The sequence below is a fragment of the Podarcis liolepis genome, assembly GCF_965112155.1.
Source record: "Podarcis liolepis genome assembly, chromosome: 7".
Classification (NCBI taxonomy): Eukaryota; Metazoa; Chordata; class Lepidosauria; order Squamata; family Lacertidae; genus Podarcis; species Podarcis liolepis.
This window is the reverse complement of record NC_139561.1, coordinates 88,231,104-88,249,401: the sequence shown is the minus strand read 5'-3', so window position 1 is coordinate 88,249,401 and position 18,298 is coordinate 88,231,104. Positions and strand designations below refer to the sequence as shown.

Sequence of the window (18,298 nt, the reverse complement as noted above, 5' to 3'; positions counted from 1 at the left end):
AACAGGCATGGCCAGAAAGTACCAAACAGGGGTGGGTGGTGGGTGTAGAGTGCGGCTAAGGACCAGCTTTGGGTATTACAGCATACTGGCTACAAGAAGATTGCTCCCCTTCCCCAAGTTAGCCCCTCTCCTTTCTCCCACCCCAAAACCATGACATTGCTGCCCTCCTGTCCATTTCCCTTAGCTCAGGGATCGCCAGCATCCTTGAGGTCTTCCTCTGCTGCCCACAAAGGCTTTCAACGCTGTCCCCGTGCGGTGGTGAGGGTGGTTACCTTTCCTCCTGTGACAATATCATAGAGCTGAAATGGCAAGAGTGGCACTCTCTACCACTTCCTCCTTCCCCTCTATGTTCTTTTCAAGGTGAATGTGAATTCATTTTACCCAGACCACTTGGGAAAGTGAAGTGTGTGGGTTCTTTCTTTCTGTCTCTCAGGGGGATAGGGGAGAGAAGAGATGAGAGGTGGTGGCACTCATGGCAGTCATGCAGAAATCCAAATGGGGCTTAAAAACATCGCCGACTCCCACTGTTTCGGGAAGCTTTTAATGTTTGATGTATTATAGTATTTTAATATTCTTTTGGAAGCCACCCAGAGTGGCTGGGGAAGCCCAGCCAGATGGGCGGGGTATAAATAATAAATTATTATTATTATTATTATTATTATTATTATTATTATTATTATTATTATTATTTATTAATTATTATTATTTTCATCATTTATTGAATTTCTATACTGTTCTTCATCCGAGAATGACAGGGCGATTTGCAATATAAAAACACAAAATTACATGCCATAATAACAGGCAAAAACATTACCCCTCTCCAGTTTAAAAGGTCATGGATTGTTTAATTAATCTTTTTGCCTGGTGCCTAAAGATATTGCAATGAAGGCACCTGGTGAGACTCCTTGGGGAGAGCATTCCACAAGCGGGGAGCCACTGCAGAAAAGGCCCCGTTCTTGTGTTGCTGCCCTCTGGACCTTTTGCCGAGGAAGCACACAAAGAAGGGTGTGAGATTGTGATTGTAGGGTCTGGGTCAGTTCATATGGGGAGCGGCAGTTCCCTTAGCTGTTCCCTGCCTTCACAGCAGCAGCCTAGGCAGCCTTTTTGTCCAGTGGTGAGGGAGTGAACTCCTCTGCGGTTGCTTAGCAACTGCATCCCACCTCTCTTCCTTTCCTGGGCAGCGATGCTGGAGCTAGCTATTTAAAGGTCATAAATGATGCCAGGATCAATACACATCCTGTCCACTGTCGAATGCAGTTTGCCTCTGAATGCCAGAAATAGCAGAAGTACGGAGCGTTGGTTCTGCTTATATGAGCTTCTGGTTTGCCACTGTGAGAATAGGACGCTGGATGAGATGGGATCCAGCTAAAGGACTCCTCTTCCGTTCTTCTTGCCCATTGATTTCATGAATGCAGACCTGTCGTTCATATGGTTTGTGAGTCTTTTCAGTTAGTTATGAGCGTAGCCTTTTTTTCAGTCAAGGGAAATGATGGTGAATTATCCCAGTCACGAATCTGGTCCTCCACCATTTTGCTCCATTAGGGTGGATGCCCTGTGGATAAAGGCATGGAAGGACTGGATAAGAATAATAATAATTTATTATTTATACCCCGCCCATCTGGCTGGGCTTCCCCAGCCACTCTGGGCGGCTCCCAATCAAGTGTTAAAAACAATACAGCATTAAATATTAAAAACTTCCCTAAAACAGGGCTGCCTTCAGATGTCTTTTGAAGATAGGATAGCTGCTTATTTCCTTCACATCTGGTGGGAGGGCGTTCTACAGGGCGGGCGCCACCACCAAGAAGGCCTTCTGCCTGGTTCCCTGTAACCTCACTTCTCGCAATGAGGGAACCGCCAGAAGGCCCTCGACGCTGGATCTCAGTGTCCGGGCTGAACGATGGGGGTGGAGACGCTCCTTCAGGTATACAGGACTGAGGCCGTTTAGGGCTTTAAAGGTCAGCACCAACACTTTGAATTGTGCTCAGAAACGTACTGGGAGCCAATGCAGATCTCTCAGGACTGGTGTTATGTGGTCCCGGCGGCCGCTCCCAGTCACCAGTCTAGCTGCCGCATTCTGGATTAATTGCAGTTTTTGGGTCACCTTCAAAGGTAGCCCCACGTAGAGCACATTGCAGTAGTCTAAGCGGGAGATAACTAGAGCATGCACCACTCTGGCGAGACAGTCCGCGGGCAGGTAGGGTCTCAGCCTGCGTACCAGATGGAGCTGGTAGACAGCCGCCCTGGACACAGAATTGACCTGCACCTCCATGGACAGCTGTGAGTCTAAAATGACTCCCAGGCTGCGCACCTGGTCCTTCAGGGGCACAGTTACCCCATTCAGGACCAGGGAGTCCCCCACACCCGCCTGTCCCCCCCAAACAGTGCTTCTGTCTTGTCAGGATTCAACCTCAATCTGTTATCCGCCATCCATCCTCCAACCGCCTCCAGGCATTGGAGCTTTGCCATCAAGCCTTGCACTCTCCCTTGCTTCCCTAGGTGGTGACGTACCTAGCTGGGGCCGGCCTCCAGAGCTGCCCCATGCTGCTCTCCAAGGGATACCCTGACATTGGCTGGAACCCCTGTGGAGGCGAGCGTTACCTCGACTTCCTGCGCTTCACTGTCTTTGTCAACGGTGAGCTTGGCGGTGGGTGGGCTCTTAACACTGGTGGTTACACAAATAATTCAGGGTCCAGAAGAGCAAGTCCACTCTTCATCACTCGCTGACCCAGGGAACACAGCCCCCTATATTATTTCGCTTGCTCTAGGGGGGAGTCTGCCTTCCTCTGGCATCAGTGTCTTCAAAATGGCGGGTTCCCAGAATGGAGGAGTCGCTGCTAAATTTGGATATAGGTACCATTGTGTTGGTGTTGCACTGGAGCAGCATCTGGTAACCTGGAGTCCCCCCAGATGTTTTAAACTGATGACAGTTGTCCTCCAAAACTTCTGGAAGGCACCAGGTTGGCAAAACCTGCACAGGACGGAGGTTGCTGCAGATTTCATTAGGTGGACCCGGGGTTAATTTTGGGGGGAAACAAGTGATTGACGAAAGAGAGGGGGCATGTTTATAATGCTTAGAACCCTGGCTAGCCAGTGGGCCACATCAGTCCCAACAGATGTGACAGACCAGCCTTGCTTTCCCCCTCCAATATCCCTTCCAAGACTTCAACCAGATTCTGAGCTGGCGCTGGGTTCACCCCACATATTTCTAAACCTTGTGCCACAACCATAAAAAATATAATCCTTACTTTGTGGAAGCAAGTCAAAGCTGAAATAATGAAGACACCAGGTGTTTCTGTGTCAAAAATATGCGGAACTAGGATGCCTGCTTGCTTCAGTTACCAAGCCTACCTGTGCACCAACTCCTTTGCCAACCCCACTTCCCTTACGACCCCCATCCCTTTACACCTCCCTTCCAGTTTGTCCAAACCTCCCCTCCCAGCTCTCCCCAACTCCCTCCCCTTCATCTCACCTCTCTAGGTGGCAATGCGAATTGCAACATGACGACAGCCTTACAATTTTATGTGTATATGCAGAAACCTTCCTCCCTGTCCCCGTTCATGCAGCGTTCCCCCTTCTTCCCCGCAGGTGAGAGTGTGGAAGAGAACGCCAACGTGGTGGTTCGCTTGTTGATCCGGCGCCCTGAGTGTTTTGGCCCCGCCCTACGGGGTGAAGGTGGCAATGGGCTGTTGGCCGCCATTGAGGAGGCCATCCAGATCTCGCAGGATCCTGCCCGCGACGGACCGACGGTCAAGAAAGATCGCCGCCGGGAGCTGTGCGTGAAGGGAGGGGCGAGGGAGCTGTGCATGCTGACGGGGAGGGCAGGCTCATTGAGTAATTTGGGTGGGCAGGGCATAGAGTTAACAGACACATTCCAGGGATGCAGACCCCATCCTTGAACCAGAGGGTATACAGCCCAGTTCATAGGAACATAGAAGCAGGCCCTATACTGAATCAGACCATTTTTGCATCTACCGTATTTTTCGCTCCATAAGATGCACTTTTTTCGCTCCATAAGACGCACCTATAAAGTAAGGCAAAATGTGAGTGCGTTTTATGGAGTGAATGGCACGCGCAATCCGGCCCACAGAGGGGTCTCTGCTGGAGTGCACTGGTTCAGGCAAGGTAAACCTTGCTGACCCCTGTTCTAAGCTGATGGCTGCATTCTGCACTCTGCTGACATAGTGACCACTTGTCGGAGCTCACTGGCTGCAGCTTCATTTTCACACACACTTCGTGACAAGTATTCATTCCTTTTCCCTATTCTCACGTTTGTTTGTTTGTTTGTTTGTTTGTTTAGGGGTAGGGCTTCATTATTTTGCCCCCCGCCCCCATGCTCCCCACCTTCACTGCATGAACGGCTGATGATCCCTCTTCCCTTTTCCTACTCTCTCTCTCTTTCTCTCTTTTTCTCTCTCTACCAGATTTGGGGGAGAGGAATCGCACGAGGAGAACCGGGTGCATTTGGGCAACGCAATCATGTCCTTCTATGCCGCCCTCATCGATTTGCTGGGGCGCTGCGCCCCTGAGATGCATGTAAGCAGCACCGCTCCACTCCCTTCACTGTCTGCAATGCTAGAGATAGCCCACTTCAACCCCCCCAAAAAAACTCCCCCCACAACATTTCATCTTGCACTGATCCCACCTACCCTCCAGCACAGTCCTCTGCTGGCTCTCAACCCACCCACCCCCAAGCATCCTTTCTTCCAAAGTGGGCATTGGATCAGGTCCCTAACTAACTGGCTCCTCCTCACGCCTTGCCTCCTTCTCTCCAAACAGCTCATCCAGGCCGGAAAAGGAGAAGCCCTCCGAATCAGGGCCATCTTGCGCTCCTTGGTGCCCCTCGAGGATCTTGTGGGGGTCATCAGTCTACCTCTGCAGATCCCATCATTTGGCAAAGGTACGGTGGCCGGGCAAGACCTTTCCTGGTCCCGAGAACCTTCCGGGCCCTTCCGGAACCTTCCATGTGCACTTGCTGCTCCTTCCTCTGTCTGCTTTGCTTTCCCCACCCCAACCGGCTTCCAGAAGCCTGGCTTACTCTCCTCCACCTGCTAATGTTCTTCTCTTGCCCATGCGTAGACGGCAGCGTTGTCGAGCCCAAGATGTCTGCGAGCTTTGTGCCTGACCACAAGGCGCCCATGGTGTTGTTCCTGGACCGGGTCTACGGCATCGACAACCAGGACTTCCTTCTCAGCGTGCTGGAGGTGGGCTTCTTGCCGGACATGAGAGCCGCCGCCTCATTGGACACGGTGAGTGCTGGGATAGGAAGGGATGAATACTATTGGCTGGAAACCACATGAGGGGGAGACTGCTGCTTGGGGTGGGGGTTTCCCATTGGGGCATCTGACTGGGCACTATCCAATCAGGATGCTGGACTTTGTTTGTGTTATGTACTGAAGTTCTCACCCTGGGCCAGCAGGGGGATACTGTAGATAGTTATGCAAATAAGGGATCGAAAGTGACATTCAGTGATTGGATAGTTACAGAAAGTTGTTACAGTTACGTTGTAGTGGAGCTCTATATAAGCAGGCTGACTGAACCCTTCAGTTCAGTTCTGTTCTGGCCTGTGAATAAACAAGAGCTGTTTGGAGAATTGCTGTGTCGTCTGATATGTTCACTCACAACTTAACAGTTTGTTTGTTTGTTTGAGTGATTATAAATTAATATACCACTTGATTGTCCAAAATCAACAACCTCAAGGAAATCCCAATGAAAGAACAATGGCAAGAAAAATGTATGAGTTATGCAGAATTGGCAAAGTTGACACATAAATTACGTGAGAAGGATAATCATGACTTCAAGGAAGATTAGGAATTTTTTACAAATTACTTTAAAAAACAACAAAATGACTTGGACTCCTTTTGAATAAACATCCACAAATTTATTAATAGAATAAATGATAGATAAGCCAATGATATGTACAATTTTTAACATGCGGATAATAATATGTGCAAATAAAGAGGGGAGCTGAGGGAAGTCTCAGGTGGGGGGGGAGGGAGGGATGGGGAGGAATAAAAAGAGGGGAAATAATGTAATTGATTATTTGGACTGATAATTTGTTCTGTTGAAATTGCTTAATAAAAAATATTTTTAGAAACAAAACAAAAGCAACAACCTCAAAGAGGCTTACGAAAAGAATGATACAGTGGAATTATTAAAAACAACCATGGGATTAGGGTTGTGGGTTGGCTGGTTGGGTTTGTTAATGCTTTTATTGTATATTTTGTGTTCTTATTTTGTGTTTTCATGCTGTGGACCTCCCTGAAGGGCGGTGGTATACAAACTTAACAAATAAACCAAATGGAACAAAAGGAATTTAAAACATTCAAAAAATGATCGCCACCCATGACAAAATAAAAACCAGGTTTAAAACGTATGTTAGTATTCCACATGTCTGGTTTGGCTTGCCTAAAGAAAAAATTTTTTAGCGAATTTTATCAAATCCACCACAGATGAAAACAAATTTAGTACAATTTTTCCAGAAATTGGCTTCCCACACTCCGTTTTCGGTGTGCCCATAATTTCCTTTTATTTCCCCAATCATTTCTAATTCACATTCCATTCCCTATATCACAATCATTTCTTTGTTAAATTTAACTTATTATCCCTTAACACCACCTACCCACTTGACAAATCCTGCACACACAATATTCTAACACTTCCGATATATACAAGTGAGGTGATCAAGTTGTCAGTCTGCAATAAAACAATAATTGCTGTTTATTAATTTCCTTTCCTTCTTTCTGCGTGTATGAAAACCTAATAGTTCACTTTTGCTATATGTTTCCCCTTTACTGCTTAACTGCAGAGTCCACTTTGTCCCAATATCTTCCCCAGCAGGGTTCTTCTCATGTTCTGTGGTCTTCCCTTCTGATGACCCTGTCATTGAAATTCTACTCAATATTGATCCGGAATAGAACTCCAATGTATAGCTAGCAGAGTAAAAACTTAAACATGTTGCAGGATTCCCAAACAGTAGACCAGAGGCAATTATATTTCATCCCGCTCCAAGAACCCTCCTGAATTAATTAGAATAGGAAAGATCTCTACAAATCAGATCTTTCTCCCCCCCCCCCAGATGATCTTTATTGAATTTTTAGTTACATATTGTACATACACATACATTATATTTCACGTTTGTTCTTGCTCTCCTGAGCTGACTTCCCTCCTTCCTTCTTCTGGCTTTTTTGTGTCCTCTTTGACTTTTCACATTGTCTTTGTCCATTTTCCATAAGATTGTTCTTCTTCATTTTTTCCATTAAATGTCCGTAAACAAATAAATCTTTCTATATATACAAATTCTTGCTGTCTGTCTATATTCATTTACAAATATTGTTCAATAATAATCCTAATATACGTTTTTAATTCATTTTGATATTATTATCCAGTAAATTTCTTGTATTTTCCCGTTATGATATATTATTTTAATTCTACTGGTTTCCCTATTTCACATCATCTTCTCTATATATAACATAAATTTTCCTCATTCTTTTTGATATGTTTCATCCCCCTGATGTCGAATTTTTGCTGTTAATTTGGCTATTTCTGCGTACTCCATAACCTTGTACTGCCATTCTTCTATTGTAGGCAATTTTTGCTGTTTCCATACCTGAGCCAGCAATAACCTCGCTGCTGTTGTTGTGTATAAGAACAGTTTATGGTCATTCTTGTCAATGTCTTCTCCCACCATTCCCAAAAGGAATGACTCTTGTTTTTTCAAAAACGCATACCGTATCTTTCGCTCTATAAGACGCACTAGACCATAAGACGCACCTAGTTTTTGGAGAAGGAAAACAAGAAAAAAAAATATATTCTGAATCCCAGAATAAGCAGCAATCCCTCTTGCTGTTCTGGCTTCTGGGATAGCTGCACTGCCTGCATTCGCTCCATAAGACGCACACACATTTCCCCTTACTTTTTAGGAGGGAAAAAGTGAGTCTTATAGAGCAAAAAATACGGGAAAAAGTGAGTCATAGAGCAAAAAATACGATTTTTATCTTCTTTATATACAGTGGTGCCTCGCAAGACGAAAAGAATCCGTTCTGTGATTCTCTTCGTCTAGCGGTTTTTTCGTCTTGCGAAGCAAGCCCATTGACGGATTAGCGCTATTAGCGGCTTTTAGCGGCTTATCTGCTGATCGGATCAGCTGATAAGCGGCTTAGCGGCTTAGAAAAAGGGGGGGAAACCCGCAGGAACTCGCAAGACATTTTCGTCTTGCGAAGCAAGCCCATAGGAGATTTGTTTTGCGAAGCACCTCCAAAACGGAAAACTCTTTTGTCTAGCGAGTTTTCCGTCTTACGAGGCATTCGTCTTGCGGGGCACCACTGTATAACGAAATCAGATCAATATTTTCTGCACTAAGAAATGCAAACTGACAGGCCCTTCTCATCTCCCACGCTTCTGACCTTTTCCTTTCTCCCACCGCAGGCTGCCTTCAGCACCACGGAGATGGCTCTGGCCATGAATCGCTACCTGTGCCTGGCAGTGCTGCCGCTCATCACCAAGTGTGCCCCCCTTTTCGCCGGCACTGAGCACCGGGCCATCATGGTGGACTCCATGCTGCACACCATCTACCGGCTGTCACGGGGGCGCTCCCTCACCAAAGCGCAGCGTGACGTCATTGAAGAGTGCCTCATGGCGCTGTGCAGGTATTGAGGAGGGGCCCTAATTTCAGGGTAGACCTTTTATGCCCTGGGTTACCAGAAGCACTGCCTTCACGTCCTTGGGGGTCCTTCTTGAATGCCCGCCCTTAAGAGCAGTTAGGTAAGGTAAAGGTAAAGGGACCCCTGACCATTAGGTCCAGTTGTGGCCGACTCTGGGGTTGCAGCGCTCATCTCACTTTATTGGCCAAGGGAGCCGGCGTACAGCTTCCGGGTCATGTGGCCAGCATGACTAAGCCGCTTCTGGCAAACCAGAGCAGCGCACGGAAATGCCGTTTACCTTCCCGCCGGAGCGGTACCTATTTATCTACTTGCACTTTGACGTGCTTTCGAACTGCTAGGTTGGCAGGAGCAGGGACTGAGTAACAGGAGCTCACCCCGTCGCGGGGATTCGAACCGCTGACCTTCTGATCGACAAGTCCTAGGCTCTGTGGTTTAACCCACAGCGCCACCCGCGTCCCAAGATCAGTTAGGTAGGTGAATGCAAATGATGACGGGGACTTCTCAGGGTGACCCCAAAACTATGGAGCACCATTCCAACAGGTGAACAACTTGCCTCTTCGACTTGGGAAGTTGGGCAGGCCTTGAATTCCTTCTTTGTCATGGCTGCTTCTTGTATTAATCTGCCCACATATGTTCTGTTCTCCCACGACCCCGGGGTTAGACTCCCCTTCTTTGGGGAATGAGACTGGGGATTCAGATTGGGAGGAGGAATTCAGAGGAGGAAGCACGTGCACAGGAGGAGCTCACAGAGCCAGTGTGGTGTAGTGGTTAAGAGCAGTGGACTCGTAATTTGGTGAACCGTGTTCGATTCCCCGCTCCTCCACATGCAGCTGCTGGGTGACCTTGGGCTAGTCACACTTCTCTGGAGTCTCAGTCTCACTCACCTCACAGAGTGTTTGTTGTGGGGGAGGAAGGGAAAGGAGGTTGTGAACCACTTTGAGACTCCTTAGGGTAGTGATAAAGCCGGATATCAAATCCAAACTCCTCCTTCTTCTACCCCTCCGGCCCGTTGCATTGCGCCAGAGTCTTCCTCATTGCACTGGAGTAAACGACAGCTGGAAAGTGAAGGCAGAGCTAGCAATTGAGACAGAGCTAGTGTATAAAACTTGGTCTGAGAGTGACTGTTGTTGAAGCAACATCTAAGCTTCGCTCTCATTCATTTTTCAAGGTGAGCCCTGTATGGAGCTGTCCAGGGTACTTTTGTCCTGATTTGCCTCTGCTGAGGTCAACGCTCACATCAGGACTTGTTGTGACTATTTCTCTCTCTCCTATGAACTAACTGCATCTGGATCTATACGGCCTTTGTCTCTATCTGGCTAGCCACAGCCAGTGTTCCTTCTGAGGAAGCTTGGTCCCTCCATACAAATACAGTGGTACCTCTGGATGCGAACGAGATCCGTTCTGGAGCCCCGTTCGCATCCTGAAGCGAACGCAACCCGTGTCTGCGTGTGCGCGGGTCACGATTCGCCGTTTTTGCGCATGCACGTGACGTTATTTTGAGCATTCGCGCATGCACGAGCGGCGAAACCCGGAAGTAACGCGTTCCGTTACCTCCGGGTCGCCACGGAGCGCAACCCGAAAATGCTTAACCCGTAGCTACTTTAACCCGTGGTATGACTGTACACTTAAGAGGTTGACCAGGTGTCAGAACCATCCTTCCTCTAAGCCTCCCTACCCCTGCTCCTTAATATTTTTGGTCCCCCAAACACGGAATTTCATTGCGGGCTACTTTTCCAGGTATATCAGGCCCTCCATGCTCCAGCATCTCCTGCGCCGGCTGGTATTTGATGTTCCCATCCTCAATGAGTTTGCAAAGATGTCTCTGAAGGTGAGCAGTGCATGTGGGAGGGGGGGGGATGTTGTTATATGGAACACACCAGGCTGTCTGCAGCAGCTTTTGCCAACCTGGATAGACTAGTTACAAACGAACAAATTGCATATCGACACAAATTAAGAATGGATAAATATGAAGAAATCTGGAAGGATTACTTAAGAGATAAGGCGGAAAGTAGGGGGAAGTAGGGGGAGGAGAGGTGGGGAAATATTGTTAAAAAGGTGTAGTTATAGGTATATCAGCACTAAAATCTAAATTGTGTTATTGTGGTTTTTGTTGTATGTGTTTTTTGTGGTTGCTGTTTGTATTGATAAAATGATTAAATAAATTGAAAAGAAGCTCAAAAAAACAAAAAAACCCTGGTGCCCTCCAGGTGTTTTGGACTACAGCTCCCATCAGCCCCAGCTAGCATGGCTGCGCTGGTTTGAACCAATGGGACTTGTAGTCTAAAACTTTGGGAGGGCACCAGGTTGGCAAAGGCTGGTCTGGAGGATGAAGGAAATTGTGTTCTTGACGGGAAGCCCCTCTCCCTGCTGACTCCTTTTCTCCACCCTGCCCAGCTCCTGACCAATCATTACGAGCGTTGCTGGAAGTACTACTGCCTTCCCACTGGCTGGGCCAACTATGGGGTCACGTCTGAGGAGGAGCTTCACCTGACCCGGAAGCTCTTCTGGGGCATTTTTGAGTCTCTGTCCCACAAGGTAAGCAGTTGTACCTAACTTTGATCTTAAGTAGGATCCATTGGGTCAGCCTGGGAATTGGGTGACGTGTGAAGTGTTTTGCAGTAAAATATAAAATGCAGAAAATTACACACCACACCAAGCAAAGCCATTCCTGTGATGGTACGATGATTATTAAAGGTAATGCGGGTGGCACTGTGGTCTAAATCTCTGAGCCTCTTGGGCTTACCGATCAGAAGGTCAGTGGTTCGAATCCATGCAACGGTGGTGAGCTCCCATTGCTCTGTCCCAGCTCCTGCCTACCTAGCAGTTCGAAAGCACGCTAGTGCAAGTAGATAAATAGATACCGCTGTGGTGGGAACGTAAACGGCGTTTCCATGCACTCTGGTTTCCGTCAAGGTGTTCCGTTGCGCCAGAAGCGGCCACATGACCTGGAAAGCTGTCTGCGGACAAACGCCGACTCCCTTGGCCTGAAAGCGAGATGAGCGCTGCACCCCATAGTCGCCTTTGACTTGACTTAACCGTCCAGGGGTGCTTTACCTTTTTTAACCTTACGATGATTATTCCATAAAATGACAGAGGGAGCCATGTCCCAAGCTGTATAAGGCCTTATGTACCAATAATAACATATTTAAAGTCTCTTCCTGTGCCCTACTGTGTGACCAGCCTTCAGGCTGACTGGCTCAAGCATTTAGCCTGCTTGAGCTGGCCTCTGACCTTTGGCTTCCAGCTGATCTGTCTCCCTCTTTCCTGGCTGCCCTTGGCTATGAGTGTCTGTCAGCGGAGGTTACAGCCAAGGGCAACTCAGTTGGGAGGGTGGGGAATGGCCAGGAATGTGGGTCGTCTTCTTTTCTGTCTGCCAATTCACCCTACCTCTGCTTCTCTCCTTCACGGTGCCCAGAAATTTGACCCTGACCTATACAAGCTTGCCATGCCCTGCCTGTGTGCCATTGCGGGGGCTCTCCCCCCTGACTACGTGGATGCCAGCTACTCATCCAAGACAGAGAAGAAAGCATCTGTGGATGCTGAGGGCAACTTCGACCCCAAGCCTGTGGAGACCCTCAAGTGAGTGATGTTTAAGTAATAATAATAATAATAATTTATTATTTATACTCCACCCATCTGGCTGGGTTTCCCCAGCCACTCTGGGCGGCTTCCAACAAAATATTAAAATACAGTAATGCATCAAATATTAAAAGCTTCCCTAAACAGGGCTGCCTTCAGATGTCTTCTAAAATTCTGGTAGTTGTTGTTCTCTTTGACATCTGGTGGGAGGGCGTTCCACAGGGCGGGCGCCACTACCGAGAAGGCCCTCTGCCTGGTTCCCTGTAACTTGGCTTCTCGCAATGAGGGAACCGCCAGAAGGCCCTTGACACTGGACCTCAGCGTCCGGGCAGAACGATGGGGTGGAGACTCTCCTTCTCAGTGCAGAAGGACGCACATGGCGTAGTGGTTAGGATGCTGATTCAAATCCCCGTTTGGCCGCGAAGCTCATGCTAGTCATCATCTCTCAGACCTAATCTACTTCACAGGGCTGTTGTGAGGAGCAAAACGGGGAGGATGTGTATACCACTTGTAGCTCCTTGAAGGAAAGGCGTGAGATCTGTGGCATAGTAAAGATAAACGTAAATGTTAGCAGGCCTGCTGAGGTAATGCCAGTGCAGGGATAGACAGTGAACTTTTAGGGAAAGATTGAAAGAGGGGAAGAGGGATTTAGCCTTTCTGTCAAGAGCTCGTCCTATACTCAAGTAAGATCTTGGTAGAGACACATGCCCAACTGGCATGTTCCCTCCCTCCTGGTCGATCGTTCGGGAGCTTCAAAAGCTTTCTTCAGCCCGAACATCACAGCGACTGATGCCAACCAACACCAGCACACTTAGGGATCCGCAGAGTCTGCGCAGTTCGCGTGACAGACCTCAGCAACTCAGCATTTTGGCTAATCTACTTTATTTACATATAAACACACACGGAGCACTGCAACATGGCTTCCTCTCTCTCTAGCATCAGACAGCAAAGAGAAAACAATGGACAATAGTCCCACTTCACGGAACACAGTAACACAAACATCCTGTCTTCGTCACTTCCCACTCTGTGGTGTCAAAACATACACCATCATGTGATAGACAAAAATTCCCATGACTGCAATCATGGAGCAGGAATTCTAACACTTTCTGCTCCTTGCTAAAAACGCCCTCCAACTCCTTCAGTATTTCCTTCCTCTCCTGGATTTATTCCAGGCTGCAGAATCCAGCGCTGAGAGTTGGCGGGAATGATTAAACCTTGCAGGGCCGGGTATGGGCACTGCTCCTTCCTGTCACTTCTCCCCTGTAACTGCCCAGCCTCGCATCTGATGAAAATGTTCTTTCTTGCAGCGTCATCATTCCTGAGAGGCTGGACTCTTTCATCAACAAGTATGCTGAGTATACCCATGAGAAGTGGGCCTTTGACAAGGTAAGGAGCCTCCACATGACCCTACACACACACACACACACCTTCCAAGCTCCAGGGAAGATGAGGCTCTCTTCCTCCGTTTGCTTGGAAAGAAATGGATATGACACCATTTGATTTCCCACTTGCAGATTCAGAATAACTGGTCATTTGGGGAGGTGGTCGATGAAGAGGCTAAGACGAACCCCATGCTGCGCCCTTACAAAACGTTCTCGGAAAAGGTAAATATTGCACCCTGTAGAAGCCGGGTAGAACCTTTTGACTCCCGAGTCCAGTTGCAAGCTAAAGGCAGAATTCTGGTGCTTGACGGACCAACTGAATCTGAAATTTAGAATTTCAGACCAAAAGGAAATGCATTTTAAAAATAGGATTTTGGCACTGTCCATCAGACTAAACCTTATTGTGGGGGGGAAGCATTTTAAAGCAGAAATAATTATTCAGGTAGCAGATGAATATTTTGTATCATTAAAATGTCAGGAATCCAGCTGGTTACAAGATTAGGAATGTTATAACACTTTCAAATGAAGAGATGAAAATTGGATTTCTTGCTTGCAGATATATATTTTTAATGTATTTTTATTAAAGATTTTCTTGGTTTACAAAAGTATGTGCAGTGTCTCTTTTTTCAAGTTACATTTTTTTACAGATCGGTTTCATTTGTTGAGACGTTAGTGTTACATTAGGAAGAAAAGGGGGAAAGAGGTGGAGGGGGGAATGGTGAGTGGGGGTGGAGATTTGACTTAGAAATATTCAGTTGGCTATCAGTCACCTTGTTAGAGAGCTCTCCTCTTATGTGGCCAGATTGGATCGTAATAGAATTCTCAGGATGTAATGGGGCACCACAGCTTACCGTATTTACTCAAGTCTAATGTGCCATCGAATCTAATGTGCACCTTAATTTTCGCAACCTAATTTGGCCAAAAAAAGGTGAGCAGTAGATTTGAGTAAATGCGGTGATTCTTCACCATAGTCCTTTCTCTTCTTTTCTGTCCAAAATTTAACATCACGGTTCCCTTTCTGTAGGATAAGGAAATTTACCGCTGGCCCATCAAGGAGTCTCTGAAGGCCATGATCGCTTGGGAGTGGACTGTTGAGAAGGCCCGGGAGGGCGAAGAGGAGAAGACCGAGAAGAAAAAGACTCGCAAGATCTCACAAACAACCCAGGTTTGTCCCGATGTGTCTTAGGAGGAGAAGGAACACCTGGGGGTTGGAACTAAGGGAAAATAGTACATGTTTCTTGCCCTAAATGCTTTTTTAATTATTAAATGAAAAGCCCCTTGGGAGGCCACAATTTTGAGAGGGTTGTGTGGCTTCTTAACCCCCTTTCCTATTTCCTCCTTCTGTCACGGTCCGGTTCACGGGCGATCAAAGTCCCGGCTGGGGACGTCGGGACCGGGGGCAAGATGGTGGGGTGGGAGCAGGAACGGGAGTCCAGAAGCCAGGAGTCAGGAAGCCAAGAGTCTGAGGGTCAGAGAGCCGGGAGTCCAGAAGCCAAGGGTCCAAGGGTCCAAAAGCAAGGAGTCACGAAGCCCGGGGTCCGAGGATCAAGAAGCAAGGAGACAAGGAACCAAGCACAGCAAGGCAGGGAACGTGTTGCTGTGGCAAAGAGCCGAAGGGAAAATGCTGACCTTATATCTGTCAGGGAACTGACATCGGAGCTAGAGGCGGAGGGAAGGCTCTCAAATGATGCTGGAGAAGGGCCCAGCAGGGAGAGAGGCAGCTCCACAGATGGGGAAGCAAATCAGCGCAACACCAGGGATATAGAGGGGCCGATGGGGGAATCAGCGAGAGGCCTCCAGGACTCTTCACCGGACACCAGCGGGGACAGCACGGGTCCTCCGCTACCCACGCCCACCCTGTGCAGAAGACTTCTGCGCAGAGAGAGTAGGAGGAGACTGGTTGTCAAACAACTTTTATGCTGGAAAAGGTTTAAGAAACGCCCACTGACGGATTCTGCTAGCGACTGAGGCAGCCACGAAGTGAAGGGCTGCCCAGACTGAAAGGTTTAGCAAAGCAACAAAGCCTGGAAAGGCGGCAACTTACGCACGAGCAACCCATACACATTACAATATCCCTTCCCGATATAATTTCTGACTTTTTCTGTGTGTAGATCCACCCACACTTTGAAAAGGTGCAATTTAGGGAGTATAGCTCAGACTTCCTCCTGTTTAGGGAAGCTTTTAATGTTTGATGTACTACAGTATTTTAATGTTTTTTGGAAGCCGCCCAGAGTGGCTGGGGAAGCCCAGCCAGATGGGTGGGGTATAAATAAATTATTATTATTATTATTATTATTATTATTATTATTATTACCTCGGGCCCTCCAGATGATAGATAGATAAACTTCATTCGCATTAGCCAATGGCCATAGCAACATAAAACAAGCAATGTATACAATAAAAATACAACAATGGGTAAAAAGGACAATCAAATGACCAAGATTATCGTTCAGATAGTGGCCCTTAATCTCATTGCACCCTCGATAAACCTAGCAACCTTTGCTGTAGTCTGATCATTTTGATCTGATAAAAGAAAGAACTACATGGCCGCAGATGGGCGGCCTGGGATGGTAAGTAAGAGTGGGGTGATGATCTCATTCCTCAGATCTTTATAAAGGGGACAGGACAGGCGAACATGAGCCACTGTTTCCAGATTCGATGGACCAGTTGTCTACGGCAGCTTCCAGCATTTATGCGGGAGAGAGGCATCCAGAAAATTTGACCTAGTGCAAGAGAAAGGTGTCAAGGGTGGAGGCGATGGTGGTGTGGGGGAGGCAATGGCGTCCAGTGAGCGGTCTTTGTTCTTGTGTGTCCCCCTTAGACCTATGACCCCAGCCATGGCTACAACCCTCAGCCCATTGACCTGTCTGGAGTGACCCTTTCCAGGGAACTTCAGGTGAGTGAGCACAAAGCAGAGCGGGAAAATCCCTCAGTCATCGTAACTTACCCAAACATATAGAATCATAGAATCCTAGAGTTGGAAGAGACCACAAGGGCCATCGAGTCCAACCCCCTGCCAAGCAGGAAACCCCATCAGAGCACTCCTGACATATGGTTGTCAAGCCTCTGCTTCAAGACCTCCAAAGGAGGAGACTCCACCACACTCCTTGGCAGCAAATTCCACTGTCAAACAGCTCTTACTGTCAGGAAGTTCTTCCTAATGTTTAGGTGGAATCTTCTTTCTTGTAGTTTGGATCCATTGCTCCGTGTCCGCTTCTCTGGAGCAGCAGAAAACAACCTTTCTCCCTCCTCTATGTGACATCCTTTTATATATTTGAACATGGCTATCATATCACCCCTTAACCTCCTCTTCTCCAGGCTAAACATGCCCAGCTCCCTTAGCCGTTCCTCATAAGGCATCGTTTCCAGGCCTTTGACCATTTTGGTTGCCCTCCTCTGGACACGTTCCAGTTTGTCAGTGTCCTTCTTGAACTGTGGTGCCCAGAACTGGACACAGTACTCCAGGTGAGGTCTGACCAGAGCAGAATACAGTGGCACTATTACTTCCCTTGATCTAGATGCTATACTCCTATTGATGAGGCCCAGAATTGCATTGGCTTTTTTAGCTGCCGCGTCACACTGTTGGCTCATGTCAAGTTTGTGGTCAACCAAGACTCCTAGATCCTTTTCACATGTACTGCTCTCAAGCCAGGTGTCCCCCATCTTGTATAATTTCTTCCACTTTTGACCACGTTTTCTCCTCGCCCCACCACTGGTCTCTCTCCACAGGCCATGGCAGAGCAGCTGGCTGAGAACTACCACAATACCTGGGGACGCAAGAAGAAGCTGGAACTGGAAGCCAAAGGTGAGCCTCTGCATCTTCTTCTTCTTCTTTCTGCCTTTCCTTTTATTGGGGGCTGTTGTTCTCTCCCCTTTCTCCCCTCCCAGCAGGCTTCATGCCTCCTCTTTCTCTTTCCTCCCACCCCAGGGGGTGGCACCCATCCCCTGCTGGTGCCTTATGATACGCTGACGGCCAAGGAGAAGGCCCGAGACCGAGAAAAGGCCCAGGAGTTGCTCAAATTCCTCCAGCTTAATGGCTATGCAGTGACAAGGTGAGCCTGGAAGGAGACGGGGTGGGGTGGGGTGGGTGGGTGAGTGGGTGAGATCGCGCGCACACGCACATGCACACTGATGACATGTTCTGTATAAAAAAGGTAAGAGATGGGGGAACGTATGCTACATGCTCTGGGGCAGGCACCCCCGAACTCGGCCCTCCAGCTGTTTTGGGACTACACTACCCATCATATACAATTGGGAATACAATTCCAGTATATTCCAGTATTCCAGGAATACATTTCCAGTATATCTGAAGGAGCATCTCCAGCCCCATTGTTCTGAGGTCCAGCGCCGAGGGCCTTCTGGCGGTTCTCTCACTGCGAGAAGTGAGGTTACAGGGAACCAGGCAGAGGGCCTTCTTGGTAGTGGCGCCTTCCCTGTGGAGCGCCCTCCCACCAGATGTCAAAGAGAACAACAACTACCAGACTTTTAAATGACATCTGAAGGCAGCCCTGTTTAGGGAAGCTTTTAATGTTTGAGGCTTTACTGTATTTTAATATTATGTTGGAAGCCGCCCAGAGTGGTATTTATTATAAATAAATTATTATTATTATTATTATTATTATTATTATTATTATTATTATTAATCCCTGACCACTGGCCCTGTTAGCTAGGGGTGAT

At 47.7% G+C, this 18,298-nt stretch overlaps 1 protein-coding gene across 11 annotated transcripts in view; it reads left to right on the top strand.

Moving 5' to 3' along the window:
* The window catches only part of RYR1 (ryanodine receptor 1), a 208,177-nt gene that overhangs the window by 107,436 nt on the left and 82,443 nt on the right, over positions 1 to 18,298 (top strand). For all 11 annotated transcript variants that reach the window (XM_083515697.1, XM_083515696.1, XM_083515703.1 and 8 more), the window contains exons 43-57: positions 2,497 to 2,632; positions 3,586 to 3,772; positions 4,422 to 4,533; positions 4,777 to 4,897; positions 5,077 to 5,246; positions 8,425 to 8,645; positions 10,398 to 10,488; positions 11,055 to 11,195; positions 12,076 to 12,239; positions 13,547 to 13,625; positions 13,754 to 13,843; positions 14,646 to 14,786; positions 16,443 to 16,517; positions 17,351 to 17,426; positions 17,550 to 17,673. In XM_083515697.1, coding sequence (XP_083371823.1) covers positions 2,497 to 2,632; positions 3,586 to 3,772; positions 4,422 to 4,533; positions 4,777 to 4,897; positions 5,077 to 5,246; positions 8,425 to 8,645; positions 10,398 to 10,488; positions 11,055 to 11,195; positions 12,076 to 12,239; positions 13,547 to 13,625; positions 13,754 to 13,843; positions 14,646 to 14,786; positions 16,443 to 16,517; positions 17,351 to 17,426; positions 17,550 to 17,673 — 1,928 coding nt within the window. The remainder of the gene's footprint in view (positions 1 to 2,496; positions 2,633 to 3,585; positions 3,773 to 4,421; positions 4,534 to 4,776; positions 4,898 to 5,076; positions 5,247 to 8,424; positions 8,646 to 10,397; positions 10,489 to 11,054; positions 11,196 to 12,075; positions 12,240 to 13,546; positions 13,626 to 13,753; positions 13,844 to 14,645; positions 14,787 to 16,442; positions 16,518 to 17,350; positions 17,427 to 17,549; positions 17,674 to 18,298) is intronic.